Source organism: Capsicum annuum, chromosome 9, assembly GCF_002878395.1.
Source record: "Capsicum annuum cultivar UCD-10X-F1 chromosome 9, UCD10Xv1.1, whole genome shotgun sequence".
Lineage (NCBI taxonomy): Eukaryota > Viridiplantae > Streptophyta > Magnoliopsida > Solanales > Solanaceae > Capsicum > Capsicum annuum.
The window spans coordinates 5,583,604-5,600,755 of NC_061119.1; the positions used below are offsets into that span (position 1 = coordinate 5,583,604).

The 17,152-nt window shown below is 36.4% G+C and overlaps 1 protein-coding gene across 1 annotated transcript in view; it reads right to left on the reverse strand.

Annotated features, from left to right (window-relative positions):
* Positions 1-14,678, reverse strand: part of LOC107853752 — a 55,061-nt gene extending 40,383 nt beyond the window's left edge. Inside the window, exon 1 of the mRNA XM_016698739.1 lies at positions 14,414-14,678. Coding sequence (XP_016554225.1) covers positions 14,414-14,678 — 265 coding nt within the window. The remainder of the gene's footprint in view (positions 1-14,413) is intronic.
* Between the last annotated feature and the right edge of the window lie 2,474 nt (positions 14,679-17,152).

Genomic DNA, 17,152 nt, shown 5'->3' on the forward strand with positions numbered 1-17,152 from the left:
TTGAGCATGATATTTTGCTGTGATTCTACATTAATTTGATGCATGGGTCATTAATCTCTAATTAGAGATTGATATTTCAAGATTATTTTTACCATGGGCACCCTATGATAAGATTATTCTCAGATTTTTGATAAATATTTGTCCTTTTGGTCCTAAGCTAAGATAAAGAATCCACTTTGTTTGTATGACTTTAAATTTAAAGAAAAGAAAAGAATAATTGATTTTCTTGTAAACCCTTGTGCTATATTTTTTAGGTGAATTTCTTAAGATCCTGAGCATAAGAACGGGAGTAGTATTTAGAACTGAGATGGATATGCTACCAAGGTTTCATGCCCCAGAACTACGTGCCATCGTAGGATTAAGATTATTCCCACTTCTACGTGGATGACTAAGATTGTGATCACTTAAGATAATAAGTTTTATTTCGATGGCAAGGGTAGAACAGTTCTCCTCGATGTGGGTAAGACATTGGACTCCATGAAGAATGATTATATGGTATATGTCTGTTTGAAGAACCTCCCAAAAGAAGTCCCCTACTCTTAAAATAGTCAATTGGTTAAAAGCCTTGAGATAAAAGTATATGTTTTGAAAGCTATGGATTTTAACATCTCTTAAAGTCTTGAGATAAAGTATTTCCCTTACAGTTGACAAGATAATGTTGTAGTTTTCAGAAAAGAACAGATTTTAGAACTGAATGTAATAGCTCACAAGATTCATATTATATGCTTTTTTGTTCATGATTTATGATCTTCAAATTTCAGATTACTCAAGCCTATGTGAGTCATTTACATTTAGCATGCATGATTTTATAAATTGTGATGATATTGTTTACTTATTGCTTTCACTCCCATAAATGCAGTACATTATCAAAGTACTGATCTGCATATACATCTATGTACTATATTGTCTTATAATGTGGGTTCAGGTGCTCAGTATCAGTAGCGTGAATCACTTTCGAGCATCTCATCTACATCGCTGTAGTTGGTGAGTCCTCATAGTTTTGGGACTTATTTATTTTGAATTCTAGTTTCTTAATAAATGTTCCATTATTCATTTCAGACAGTTTGAGTTAGCTGGGGCCTGTCCCAGTGACTCTCTAGATTTAGTCAGTAGAGGCTTGTCAAACTATTAGATACAATTTTAGACTTTTGATTCTATATCCAGATTTTTCAGTATTGTTTTATGAAGATTCATGAGATTAGTATGCTTTAGATAAGATTTCCTCATTTTCATGTCCATTTTCCCTAATTTTAAGATTCATATTTAGTAGATACTAGCCATGGTTATCTCTAGAGTACTTGTAGTTTGAAGCATTGTGTGGCATCCCGAAATCAGATTTTGGGGCGTTACAGTTCACATTCAAAAGATAGGTTTTCTACTAAATCGATGGGAAAGGGTCAAACTAGGTTTTCTACTAAATCGATGGGAAAGGGTCAAACCTATGGTTTTGCCATGGCTGATGAACTTAGTTTCTACTGATCTTCTTAGCGGGGTAGTACATGCATTTAGTGCCCAGGCTGTCTGGCAAGATTAGAAAGAGAGGCTTGATTAGGTTGATGGGTCTAGAACTTATAATCTACATCAGGAAATTACTATGATATCACAAGGAGTTTAGTCTATTTCTATCTATTTTACTAAACTGAAAGGTTTGTGGGATGAATTTGTATCTATGGTTCCATCCCTTTTTTGTAACTGTGAAAGATCAAGATAGTTTGTGATCTACATGTAAAGACAAAAGATATACCGAATTTTTGTTTTGTTTGAATGACACCCATTCTCAAGTAAGAAGAAAGATATTTTGTTAGTGTCACCATTACCAACTATTAGTATTGCCTACTCTATGATAATGAGTGATGAAAGTCAAAAATCTATGGCTCAATTATCAATGTCATAGGGCTTCTAGACGCTGCTCTTAATGCAGTTGATGCTTTAGCTATGTATTCTAAGTCTTCTTACCCTGGAGGGTCCTATAAGAAAGGAAAAAGGGGTTATGAGTCAAATTACAATCCTACTACCATTTGTGATCATTGAAAATTGAAAGGACATTACAAGGTTTATTGCTTTAAACTGTTGGCTATCCATTAGGGCATCCTAATCATGGAGATCACAAAGGAAATACTGATACTAGGGATAATGTTGGCTATAGGCAAAATTGTGACCATAGTTCCACGCAAAGAAAAGTAGGTCCGAGTACACACAATGCTATAATTACAGATTGGTAGTCTTAGCATCAACAAGTGCAACATCAAGATGGTCCTCAAGCTTCTTTTATCAATTCTAAGACTCCACATGGACTAGAGTTAAGTCAACTATCTCAACATGCACAAGGCGCAGGATTGGTATCTATTCCACCAAGGTTTACACCTAGCAGTAGACGTAAGTCTAAAAATGTTACAGTCACATATAATACACCTGAGTGGATTATTTACACAAGAGATACAAACCATATGGCTTTAGATATTGAACTTCTGAATAAAGGATCAATATCTGAGTTTGTGTGTCCTTTGAAAGTTATATTACAAAATGGTGATGTGTCAAAAGTAACACACACTATAACATATATAATAGCAACACCCTCTCAAATGTATTTCATTTACCATAATTCGAGTATAATCTTTTGTCCATGTACAAGTCTACTAGATAGTGACAATATTCAGTTACATTTATCCTAACATTTGCATATTTTAGGATCTCTAAAATGGGAAGGTGAAGGAGATTTGTAGAGAAAGAGATGGTCTATATTTCTTATCAAACAAAAATCTACCAGGACATATAAGAACAAGTTGCTTCTATATGACACATAAAAATAAATCTAATATGGAACTATGGCAGAAAATTTTTGGCCACGTTCCCTTCAAAGTTCTTTGTAGATTGTTTTCTGTATTAAAGGATCCTTTAGATAATAAATTGTCTACATGTAATATTAGTCTTTTACTAGAAAAACTAGGTTGCCCTTTCCCGTTAGTATGACATGTAGTAAAAATGCTTTTGACTTGGTTCATATGGATCTCTAGGGTTCTTAGCCACCTGTGATGGTTATAAGTGGTTCCTTATTACTGTTGATGGTTACACAAGAATTGCATGGATATATCTTATTAAAATAAAGTCTGATGTATTTATTGTTCTCAAGCATTTTTTACCTTATGTTAAAAATTTGTTCAATACATGCATTAAAATCCTAAGAACTGATAATGACATTTAATTTGTGAACATCATGTGTGTTGAACTATTAGATTACTTTGATATAATTCATCAAACTTCTTGCTCTTACACACCTCAACAAAATGGGGTAACTTAGAGAAAGCATAGGCATCTCTTTGAAATGACAAAAGTTGTTACATATAACACCCCATACTTTTAGCTAAAGTTAAACCGACTTTCCTATATTTGTGGACCCGGAATGTAAAACCTCATACTATTCTTACCATAATTCAGCTTTTAGTTACATGTTTAAGGGACTTAAGGCTTGAAATTTTCACTAAGTATTGGAAACTTAGTCATCTTCAAGACTCCTAAACTTTGAGGATTTTCATTTGGGTCTTTCCGACACCAAGACATTTTTTTGATTAATTCATGTTCAGGGATGTGAGAACAATGTCTCAAAGAAGTTTCAAATTTTTTGGACATGGTTTGGGTCACGTTTAGATCACGAATCCAACAAGTCATCGCGATATGGTCGAATTGCGGTGACGTTCCCTTTGACACGTACATCGCATCGCGGTGAAGGTGTTTTCATCCAGTTCATGATTTATAATTCGAATGCACGTGTCATGATCGTTATCCTAGTGTGTGAAGTGCTTATTTGGTGAAAAATGTTCATAGAATCACTTAGAGCAAAGTTGAGCTAAGAGCCTTTTATTCATCAAAAGTTTGGTATTCGATTCTATGAGGGTCAACTTTGAACGTGTAAAACTTTATCTATATGTGGAATTTTCAGCCAAAGACCTAGAAAATTGTAGATAATTGAGACAGCGTTACTACGATATCAATATTGCCTTAATCCAATATTCGAGAAAAAAGTTATGACCATTTTTGTCTAAACCAGTAAGCCACAGCGATAAGACCACTTCGTGGTGGGCATGCAAAACACAATTAAGGGTTTTAAAATGTCAAAAAGGCAATTCAGTCTTTTTCTCTTCAACCCAATAGTTCATAACATGACTTGGGGCATCAATTAGAGCATTATTTGCCCTTCTTCTCCAATTATCCTCCCAGGAAAACCATTCCCTTTCACAAGAACACAATTTTAATTCCATTATCCCCATGTAATGTAGAATTCAAGCTTTGCAAGATCAAAATCCTTCAAGAAAGCATCAACATTAGGATTTCATCCCCAATTGAAGAAAGTTAAGGTACGTGGGGCTATCCTAAATTTCATGGGCTAAAAATATATTTTCCAAATGATTTTTTTATGTATATAGTTTCCTACATTAGTTGAAATTTTGAAATGGTTGAAGAACATGTATTGTAAATTCATTTTATGATGGAACCTTGTATAAACTGTTCTGTTGTTTTCCCCAACAATCTGATTATATTCTCGTATATATACGTGTTATTGACTTGAAAGCTACATGTGAGCAAGATTTATGTAAATTACCTCTCTTGTTGTGAAACCTATTTCTTATGAATGTTATGATTGTTTACTTGTATGATTGAAAGTTGAATGAAGTGTTTTCTTCAACGTTGAAGGATTGATATTGTCTTATGAAACAATTGATAGAGGTTTTTTCATTTTAACAATTGATAGAGGTTTTTTCATTTTTTTATAAATACACTTACTCCCTGTTAAAGAACTTGGATGTCTTCGATGAAAGAAGATAACCACACTTTGCCAAATTATTTCAAATCAAGGACTCCCTCCTATGATGTTTAAATGTTATGGTGGTCAAATGATTTGATGGGATTTAAAGAACTAAAGCATAACATGATATAGCTTATATATATATATATATATGACTTGCGAGTTTTGGTTTGATGACATAAAATAGACTAATGCCATGACAGATTCAAAAGAGATCAGAGTATAAATTTTATTTAGATTTTAAGATTTTGAGTACAAAAAGATGCATGTTAGAAAAGGTTAAAACCGGGATCAAAGAGAGTTAGGTGGTTACCCGAAAAGGCAAGAGTTGCAGATATGGGTTTATTATATTCCATGATAGGGATTATACATTGGCTTGTACCCTTTGTCGTATCAGAATCAGAAACTCCAACCCTTGTGGAAAGCTTGGGTTGGAGGCTTGGCCGCCGAGTCAAAGGTGGAGTCCATATAGCCCAAGGGATTGTAGAATTATAGGTTGTACCACCTAGCTCAAAAGTAAGACAAAGAGTTGAGTAGAGATTTACAGATATCTTTTGAAGCCTACTGATTGTGCCCATGTATTTTCTACTATTTTATGCTGATATGTTTTATGAAATGCTCTCACCTATGTTGTATAAGAATACATTTTGTTTTTGGATTGTTCTATGTACCAGTAAATTGTGTATTGACCCCATATATTTTAGGTTCTGGGGTTTAATTGTAACGCCCCGAGTCTACACCCTAGACATCACACGGTGCTTAAGACCCCAGAGAATCACAAGCTAACCCATGACTGGTACGTGTTGTGAGCACTGAATAATAATACTAAAAATATATGTAGAAGTATAACTGAAAATGCCATAAGGTTCTCAAAAAACAAAAATAATAACTGAGTGTAACTGATAATAACATCTGAAAAATTGAATATGTGACTGTGCTAGTCTAAAAGCCTATAACTGTCTGAATATGGAGTTGATGGGATAAACCCCCAACTAACTCCAACTGAAATAAATTTCTAAGCTAACTGAAATGCTGAAATAGATAAACTTTGTCCCTGAAATATGAGGACTCGCTACTTAATCTGTTGCTGATATCCTGAGTTGCTAAGTATGGTCAAGACCCTAACAATCCGAACCTATGATATGAGACATCGTCGAGAAAGAGAAACAGTATACATCAGTACTTTGAATGTACTGGTATGCTAAGTGAGGTAGGATGATATACATGGGTTCAGATGCATGAGATGATAACCGACTAAATGAATATCATGAAGTAACTGGATGACAGTATATGCAAAACTGTAACTGCTAAACATGTTGAATATGCAATACTGCGCATATAACATCTGTCTGAATTAGACTTAAACTAAAGTACTGAGTTCTGGTAACTGAATACTAGTAACTTAAAGTTTAGACTGATACTGAAGTGCTGAATTCTGATGGTTGTGTAAATGATAGCTGATAGTTATGGTTTTGTAGAATTGTTTAAGTTCTTTACAAAATACTAATAATGAAACTATAACTGTAGGAGTGTTCATTTAACCGACATACCCCGATTATAAACTGATTTAGGGTCCAACGTGTGACCCTATTTGGAAGGTTGTTATCACATTTCCATGAGATACTAACAATGTTGGGTCAACCCTAACCACTCATGAAATATATATGAGATTGCGTCAACCCTAGTCTGGCAGAGGACGAATTACCCTACGCTGAGTAGGTAGTTATGTAATGCAGGGACTGCTACGAAGGGTCAAACACTCTGCTGAAAAGACTTCCCTCATCCCTGGGTTCTCTCGGTGTTGAATCCTACTCCCAACTGAATCGACACTGAACTAGTCACTAGATTGTACTAGGCTTGACTGAACTGACACTAAACATGTTGACTGACTAAAATGGACTGAGTTCTGCTAACAGACTGAGTACTAATGTTCTTGACCATTACTAGAACGATTCTATAACTAGTGAAACTAAGTAAAAAGCTATATTTCGGGTAATAAATACCCCCAGGACTCGATAGCATAATGGATAAAAACATACCAAATCTTGAAAGCATAGCAATAGTCAATTTCTCACAAATCATTCATTGAGTCATTTTGTCAAACACTTGGAGGTCATGGACTTGTACATGATTGAGAACACATGGTAACATTTCATGATTTCACTATTCTATTCACATGGACATTCTATCAAACGCTTGGGGAACATAATTAATGCACATGATAATGAACAACACATAAGCATCATGACTACAACTTAAACTTGTAAATTCAAGGGTTTTGACATGAAAGATTCATAATTAAACACACATGCTAACATAATTTTATGGAACACATAAAAGATCTCAATTTGAAGTCCATACAACAACTCAAACATAAGCATAATTAAATTCATAACATGGAAATCATAATTCAACTTTTTCAAAGGTTTCTTGAACTCCAAGGGTGGAAGAAAACCCAAGAATGAATACCAAACATACCTCGATTATTGATTTCATGGGAATTATGGTGAATTCTTTGAACTTGATCTTGAGCTTGATGAAACTATGGCTTGTTATTGAGAGGATTTTGTTATTATAAAATGTATTTTGCCCCTTTGGATCCTTAATTTCGTGTTTTAGCTGAATTGGGTGACGGGAAAAGGACCTAAATACCCTCACAAACCAATAATTAAGTGACCAAACTGAATTGGGTGAGGGGAAAAACATCTATCACCGACGCATCGTGTTGATGGGTGCAATTAGATAGCCAACGCGATGCGTCAATATCGCATTAGGTTGCTTTTTTGGCCATCCAAACACGACTCAAAGAAAGTCCAAAAATTCCAAAACTCACCCAATATGACCTATTGATATCCCCGATCATGAATTAATTTTTAAAAAATTGACATTCTAAGTTCGGAAAGAAAGGAAATGATGCCATTGAAATATCAAGGCCAAAAAATGAGACTAAGTGTCAACACTTAGCTGAATTTTTCTAAGTCAGGGCCTCTTTTGACATGCTATATAGGACTTAAATGACTAGGATTTTGTGGGGACTTATAGTATCTCCCCTTTGGAACATTCGTCCTCAAATAAGAATGACTGAACTGAGAGGAACTGATGAACTATACTTACACTGATATTCATAACTGAAGCATGACTAAATTTCGAAGACGTGACTCATGACTGAACAGTTTCATGAATGCATGAATGTTATGTAGCTGTAACAGAGCATGGAATAGAGTAAATCTAAAAAAGTCTATTAACTTAGTTTGAGTTTGTGTTTGCTGAGAAGAGGTGAGGATATGTGTTTCGGATGTCTTCTTTAGTTTCCTAAGTAGCTATCTCAACGTACTGATTTCGCCAAAGAACTTTGACCAAAGAAACTTCTTTTTTCCTTAGTGTGTGAATCTTACGATCAAGGATTTTGACTGTGCCATTCTCATAAGAAAGACTATTCTTAATATCTACACTGTCTACAGGTACTACAACTGCTGGGTCACTAATGCACTTCTTTAGCAAGGAGACGTGAAACACTGGGTGCACTGATGCTAAGCCTACAGGTAACTCAAGCTCATAAGTCACCTAACCAAAATGACTGAGAATCCTATAAGAACCAACATATCGGGGACTAAGCTTCCCCTTCTTACAAAACCTCTTCACCCCATCATGGGAGAGATTTATAAATGCACATAATCACTAATCCCAAATTCAAAATCTTTCCTTCTCACATATGCATAAGATTTATGTTGGCTCTAGGCTATCTTAAGCTGCTCTCTGATCAACTATACTTTCTCTAAATCATAAAACACCAAGTTAGGCCCCACTACCGTGGCCTTACCTACTGTAAACCAACCATGGGAGATCTATATCTCCTCCTATAAAGATCCTCAAATGGAGCCATCTGAATATTGGAATGATAGTTGTTATTCTAAGCCAACCATAGTAGATCTATATCTCCTCCTTATAGTTGACTACATATGCTCTTAATAGATCCTCAAGTGTTCGAACGGTCATTTCTGCTATACCAACTGTTTGAGGATGAAAGGTTGTACTGAGAAGAACTCGGGTACCAAGACCCTTCTGAAAATCTTTACAAAAATAATATGTGAAATACGTATCTCTATCTAAAATGATGGACAATGGGACACCATACAACCTAACCACCTCTTTAATATAGAGTCTAACATAGTCGTTGATTGGATAAGAGGTACGAAGGATAAAAGGTACGAACTATCAAGAAATGGGTTAATTTGGTCATCCTATCTACAATGACCCAAATCAAATCGTGCTACTGATGATTACTAGGTAAACCCGTCATGAAATCAATGTTCATTTCCTCCCACTTCTAAGTGGGAATACTGAACTCCTGTATAGACCTACTAGGCTTCTGATGTTCAATATTAACTTGTTGACACATGGAGCACTTAGCTACAAACTCTGTAATATCTTTCTTCATCCCACTCCACTAATAGACTTCCTGCAAGTCATGGTACATCTTAGTGGCCCCTAGATGAATAGAGTAGTGCACACCATGCGCTTTTGGAGGAATCTTCTGTCCCACGCCATCAACATATAGAACACATAATCTACCATGACAACGCAACACACCATCTCCCCCTTGGGAGAAAACCTATACCTTCTGTTCTCTGATTGACTCTTTCAGCTTAATTAAATTGGGGTCCCTGCCCTTCTTTTATTTTGCTTCAGAAAACAAAGATGATTTCGAACTATTCTGCACCCAAACACTAACCTCAGCCGAGTCAACCAAACGGACACCTAGTCAGGCAAGCTGATGAACTTCCTGCACTAACTTCTTATTACCATACTCAATGTGAGCAACACTACCCATACACAATATACTGAGAGCGTTATCCACTACATTTGCCTTGCATGGGTGATACAGAACACTCATGTCATAATGTTTCAACAACTCTAACTACCTTCTCCGATGCAAGTTCAAGTCTTTCTGGGAAAGTATATACTGCAAGCTTTTGTGGTCTATGAACACATCCACATGCACTATATAAAAATAGTGCCTCCAAATCGTTAAGGGAAACACAACAGCTGCTAACTCTGGATCATGGGTGGGATAATTTTTTTCATGGGTCTTAATCTATCTAGAGGCATAGGCCAAAACCTTACCCTTCTACATCGAAACACACCCCAAACCAACTATGGAAGCATCACAATACAGAACAAACCTATTTGAAACATCGATTAAAGCTAAAACTGGGGTTGTAGTGAGTTGTCTTCAACTTCTGAAAAATTTTCTCACAAGAATCTGACCACTAGAATTTCACTTTCTTCTAAGTCAATTAAGACATGAGGGATGAAATAGACGAAAATCTGTTAACAAACCATCGTTGATAGCTAGCCAAACCCAAGAAACTTCTGATATCTAATTGAGAGATGAGTATAAGCCAATTTCTCACAGCTTCAATCTTTTGAGGATCAACTTTAATTCCATCACCAGAAACTATATGACCACGGAAAGCTACTAACCTTATACAAAATTTGCATTTATTGAATTTGGCAAATAACCGATAGGCTCGGAGAGTCTATAATACAATTCGAAGATGGTCTATGTGATCATGTTTACTGCAGGAGTAGAAAAGGATGTCATCTATAAAGACTATGATGAACATGTCCAAGTACTTCTTGAACATATGGTTCATAAAGTCTATGAAAGATACTAGGGCATTGGTAAGACAAAATGACATGACTAGGAATTCGAAGTGACCATACCAAGTTCTGAAAGTTGTTTTCAGAATGTCACATTCTCTGACTCTGAGCTGATGATAGACTGATTTGAGGTCTATCTTAGCAAAGTAAGTGGCACCCTAAAGTTGGTCAAAAAATTCATCGATTCTAGGATGTGGATACTTGTTCTTTACAGTGACTTTGTTCAACTAATGGTAGTCAATACACATTCTAAGAGAACCATCTTTATTACGCATGAATAGAACTGGTGTGCCCTATGGGGTGATGCTGGGCCTAATGAATCCCTTATCTAGGAGATCCTTCAATTTTTCCTTCAACTCTTTTAGTTTAGTTGGAGTAATTCTGTATGGCGGACTTGAAATGGGTTGAGTGTCTGGAGGTCTATTTCAAAGTCAATTTCCCTTTCAGGAGGAACTCCAAGAAGATCTTCGGGAAACACATCTTGAAATTCATTTGCAACTAGAACTAACTCAAGGTTAGCAATCTCAGAACTAGAGTATTTGACTCACATCAGATGATAGGCACAGCTTTGGATATCATTTTTCTCACTGTAAGCTATGAAACAACCTGACCCTTAAGCACTTAATACTACCCCTCCACTCGTAGACTGGTTTATTTGAGAACTGGAAATGGACAACTTTGTTTCTACAATTAACTGAAGCATAGTATCAATGGATCCAAATGATGTCAAAATCCATCATCTCTGTGCCAATTCATGATTAGGGAGGTCAAAATTACATGTCGGGTGAGTTTTTGAACTTTCGAACAAACATAGGGGCAAGTTTGGAAGACAAAAATAATAGCACCACTGGGATAGGCCCACGGTGCCCGGTTTAGTCCACTGGGATAGAGCCCACGATGACCCAACTGGTCCATCAGACAGGAGCTCGTTGATCAAGTCTTACTTTGTTGGTCTAGAGCCCGCATCCCCTGGTGCCTTCTTTTGACATTTTTGATTTGAAATGCCCAATGGGATTTTGGGTCATTTCAGCTCATCCTATTTCATCCATAACACAAATTGAGGCTTCCCAAGGGGTATTATTTTCCTCTTTTACTCAAATTGCTCCCAAGCAAACCCTTCCCAAGAAATAAAATCCTAAATACTTTTTCCCAAGGATACAAAGATTCAAGTTTTCTTCACAAATCAAGAAGCTTAAGGTACATGGGGCCATCCTAAATCTCATGGGCATAGGTTTTACGATTTTTACAAGTGTTATATTGACATATGTATGTACGTGTAATGAGTTTTGGGAAATTGTTTTAAGAGCATGCATAATGGAACCAATTCGATGAAAATATGTATTTGACATGGGGGTTTGCCATAATCTTGATTATAACATCGTGCATATGTGATTTGAGTTTGAAAAATGATTTGTGAATTTGACTTACGAAATTCCTTTCTGCATGATGAAATTTATGGTCCTTGCTTGTCATAAATTTTGAATTGTTTTGAGAGCATGAATTAAAATCCCCTTTTTGATCATGACATTTATGTATAACCAATGTTGTGGCTGTTTTATGAATGATGACAACTCGAGTTTAAATGTCTCTTTAACCACTATGCATTGTTGTTTGTACGCTTTTAAAAGGGGTATGTCTTATGCTAAAGACTTTTTTGTCTTAATTAAAAGAAATGCATGCGTCGAATAAATGAATTGGCCACCATGTATTAAAGATTTGCAAAGAGAGTATGTTGCATGAGTTAACATATGCCTTAGAAAATAAAAACTCTTGTGTGATTTGATAAAATCTTTTGGGTGGTCATATGCTTGTTTTCTAATAAGAATGGCAGATAAGATATGGTATGATATGAATGACTTACAAGTATGGGTATGATGGGTATGATATGAATGACTTACAAGTATGGGTATGATGATGCCCTGTGATGAGATTCTCTTAACAATATAAGGACTAAATGTTTTCGAGCATCAAGCTTGATTTTTAAAAGACTAAAATTGGGCTTAAAGAGAGTTAGATGATTACCCGAAGAAGGTATTTGAGTGAAAGGGGTTATTGCCAAAAACCGTGTTTTACCGATGCGGGAATTATGATATGTTATCCTACCTCTGGTTATTGACCCCCTATATTTTAGGTTATGCGATATAGTCCAATGGTCCATCACATCAGTATTATACTTGGGATATGTAAGAAATGGGTGACCTATCCACCTTTCAAGAGGCGTTTACTTATATGTTGAGTCTTTCAATATATGGTCCAATCGGGGGCTTTGTCCAGGTATAGATAGTTAGTTTTCATTAGAGGTTTAATAGACGAGAGTTGAGTATTGTTTGTATTGTCATAATTTTCTTGACACAACTTGGATTATGATGAATCTCCATTTAATATTGTTATATCTTCTGCACTTTGATTTATTTATGAATTATTCTTATGATTAAGTACTAAGGGGTCTCTCGGTCTTCATGGTTCGGGATACCTATTACGGCTAGGGCGTCCGCTCTGGATGTGACACCAATTATGCAGAAAATACAGATGTCCAAAATTTAGTGAAGCACGGTACTTAGTTAGCTACAAGTTACTGTTAGACAGTTAGAAAAGTAGTTCAATATATGTTTGCCAAGCTAAACTCGCGTTTTCTAAAAAAAATGGATTGAAAAATGAAAATAAAAAAATTAAAGTATACTTAATTCATAAACATACAACAAATATAAAAAAAAAAAACAAAGAAAACGTCACCTCATCTTACTATTAAGGTAATCCTAGAAGTCTTAATAAAGAGTTAAATTATTATTTTTTTTTTTTACAAAAACACACTTTCAAACTAGTTAATCTTAAAAATCTGTCCATATAGGCAATTAACAAACGTTTAGTCACGTAACGCCCCTAGGTATTTAGTTGGCTAAATGAGGTTAAAAACAAACCCACATGACCCCTAGATTGAACGTAGAATGCCTTAGAATGCTTCCGAATCCATTGAGGAAATTTTAGGCAATGAAAAGTGGTCGAGCATCTCGAGGGGACCATCGCGCGATGGCCCCACGCTGCAAGGGATACCGCAAGGGGCTACTGTCTGGCCCGCACGGTGCGCTCTTGCCACCAGGGGGCTGCCCCGAGATGGGCCCCGTGCCGCGACCCCATCCCCCGTCGGTCATTATTTTAAAGGCTATTCGGGGTTATTTGGGTCCTTTCACACCTAATAAACCATCCTAATTTCAGTTAATACGTTGATAAGCCATCAAGAGAAAATCATTCAAGAGAGTTGGTTCTTCTCTTCTCCTCTAAAAAGAAACTAGAAGGAAAAGGCAAGGGTTTCAAAGCTTAGGGTTCAAATCTTCTTATCTTCTTTAAAGATTCCCATCAAAAGGCATGTTGAACATTCTCTACATTAACTACTATCCTAAAGTGTGAATTTTACTGTGGTTATGCATATTTTATTGATGTTTTAAAGTTGACATTCAGAATTTTCATTACAAACATTAAACATTTATTTTACCTCCTCCTTAGAAATTATTTCTAACCACTCGTAAAGGGCATTGTGATTTTAAAAAAATGATTGGAAGGATGCGTTTCATTATATAAATTTTGAAATGTTGAATATTATGATGTTTGTAACTACTACTTTCAAGTGCTTTGAAGAGGCTTTGAGTTAAAATGATGAATACAGATGACACCCTATCTGTTTGAATCATCGAAAGTGTTGTACTTTGCTTATTTTGATATATTTATGCAAACCTAATGATGAATATGTTTATCTTTTTGAATTATTGGGTTAAAGAGTCGATAATGTTTTATGATAATGTTTTTTTGGCATGAAATGAATGACTTGCAACTCTTTCTTGGCATGAAATGAATGACTTGCAAGTCTTGGGCGGTGCTAAAGCTAAATCATACTCCATCTCACCAATTGTGCGGGAATCTCAAAGGGAACAACATATTAAGGACTCAGCTTACCCTTCCTTCCGAACGTCATTATACCCTTTATGAGCAAAACACGGAGGAATACACTATTACCAACTCCAAATCTTAAGGAACTAAGCCGACGATCTGCATAGGCCTTCTGCCTAATCAAAGATACTCTCAACCTCTCCTTAATCACCCTGACTCTATCCAAAAAGTCGTGAACCAAATCCTTACCACTAGGCCTAACCTTAGAACTCTCAAAACAACTGACCGGAGAGCGACATTTCCTACCATACAAACTCTCATAAGGCGCCATCTCAATACTTGAATGATAGTTGTTGGTATATGCAAACTCTGCCAATGCTAATGTTGATCCCAGTGTCCTTCAAATTTCATGACACAAGCTTGGAGCATATCCTCGAGCACCTAAATAATCCTTTCGGACTAACTATTAAATCCACTTGAGTACCCAACTCCTACTGGAATGCTTTCAAAAACCATGAAGTAAACACAAAACCACGGTCTGAAATGATAGAAATAGGCACCCTATGCATACAAACTATCTCCCAAATAGAGAAATGGGCTAATCTCTCAGACCGAAGGCTATCTGAATAGGAATGAAATGTGATGACTTGGTCAAATGATCCACAATAACCCAAATAGCATCAAAACTACAGGAAGTATGAGGCAAACCACTAATGAAGTCCATAGTAATTCGTTCCCATTGCCACTTGGTAATGGGAAACCTCTGAATCACTCTACTAGGATGCTGATGCTTGCCCTTAACCTGCTGACAACATAGGAGATAAGCTACAAAGTCTGCCATATCTCCTTTCATACCTTCCCACTAATAATGTTATCTCAAATCTCTATACATCTTTGTTATGCCAGGATAAATGGAATATCTAGAGATATGAACCTCATGTAAAATCCACTTAATCACATTGCCAACCTAAAGAACACAAATATGGCCCTAAAATTGTAAAATACCATCAGACTTAATGTTATGCCTCTTGGACGCACCACTCATCACCTGATCATGAAGTAGGCAAAGCTTTCTGTCCTCATACTAACGATCATGAACCTACTCAAATATGGAGGACCTCACTTCCACACAAGCTAAAATCTTTGTAGGATCTGAAAGAAAAACATGAAGCATCAAATTGACAAAGGAAGGAATGTCCCATGTCGTAGGCCTCTGACAAACTGATATGCAAGCCAAGCTTACCATACTCACTGCCTTACGAATTAAGGCATCAGCTACCATATTTGGCTTAGCCGGATGATACAAGATGGAAATATCATAGTCCTTGCACAACTCCATCCATTTGCGGTGTCTAACATTAAGCTCATGCTGGGTCATAAGATGCTAAAGGCTGCAATGATCAGTAAAAATCTCACAATGCACACTATACAAGTTGTGCCTCCAAATCTTAAGCACGAAAACTACTGCCACCAACTCCAAATGAGGAGTGGGATATTTATGCTCCTATACCTTAAGATATCTAGAAGTATAGGCAATGACATGACTCCGTTGCATCAAAATACAACCAAGACAAATACTAGAAGTGTCGTAAAACATGGTGAATCCCTCACCCTCAATATAAAGAGCTAACAACGGAGCTGAAGTGGGGAAATCCTAAGCTTCCCAAAGCTCGACTCACACTCCTCTAACCATTGGAAAAGAACTTCCTTCTGAGTCAATCTCGACATAGGGGTGAAATAGTCGCAAAGCGCCCAACAAAGCATCTGTAATAACCGACCAAACAAATATATATATACACACACATACATACATATTGAGGACCTCTATTAGAGACGTTGGTTTAGCCGAATCAGGAATCACCTTAATCATAGATGAGTCTACCATAATACCAACCTTAGACACCACATGCCTAAGTAATGTCACTAATTCAAGACAAAACTCACACTTAGAGAACTTTGAAAAAAGCATATGATCTCTCAAAGTCTGGAGCACAACTCTCAAATGTTGTGCATGCTCCACACTACTCCTCGAATAAACAAAAATGTCATCAATGAACACAATAACAAAATAGTATAGATATGGCCTGAACACATAGTTCATCAAATCCATGAACGCGGCAAGGGCATTGGTCAACCCAAAAGACATAACTAAGAACTCATAATGACCATAAAGGGTCGTAAAAGCTGTTTTTGGGATATCTTCAACTCGAAACCTCAATGGAATATAACCAGATCTCAAGTCAATCTTATAAAAAACTATCGCACCCTAAAGTTGTCAAGCAAATTATCAATGTGAGGCATCGGATAATGGTTCTTCACCATCACCTTAATCAGCTGCCTATAAGCGATACACATACAAATTGAGCCATCTTTCTTCTTCAGAAACAATACAAGAGTTCTCTACAGGGACACACTTGGTCTAATGAAGCCCTTGCCAAGATGATCCTGAAGCTGAGAGTTCAACTCCTTAAGCTCGGCAGGATCCATATAATAAGGTTCCAAAGAAATAGATTAGGTTCTAGGCTCGAGCCCAATAGAAAACTCAATCTCACAGACAGGGGGAATACCAAGTAGGTTGGTAGGGAACACATAAGGAAACTCACAAATGACAAGGTTAGAGTAAAGCGGCAGACTTTCCACACAAGGATCACAAATATAAGCTAGATAAGACTTATAGCCCCAGGAGATAAGTATCCTATCATAGACATAAAAAATAATTCCCGTCGATTCGCAGCTAATTGCTCTCTGCCAAACTACGAAGGGTACATCGGGCATGGCTAAGGTAACGGTCTTGGAAAAATAATC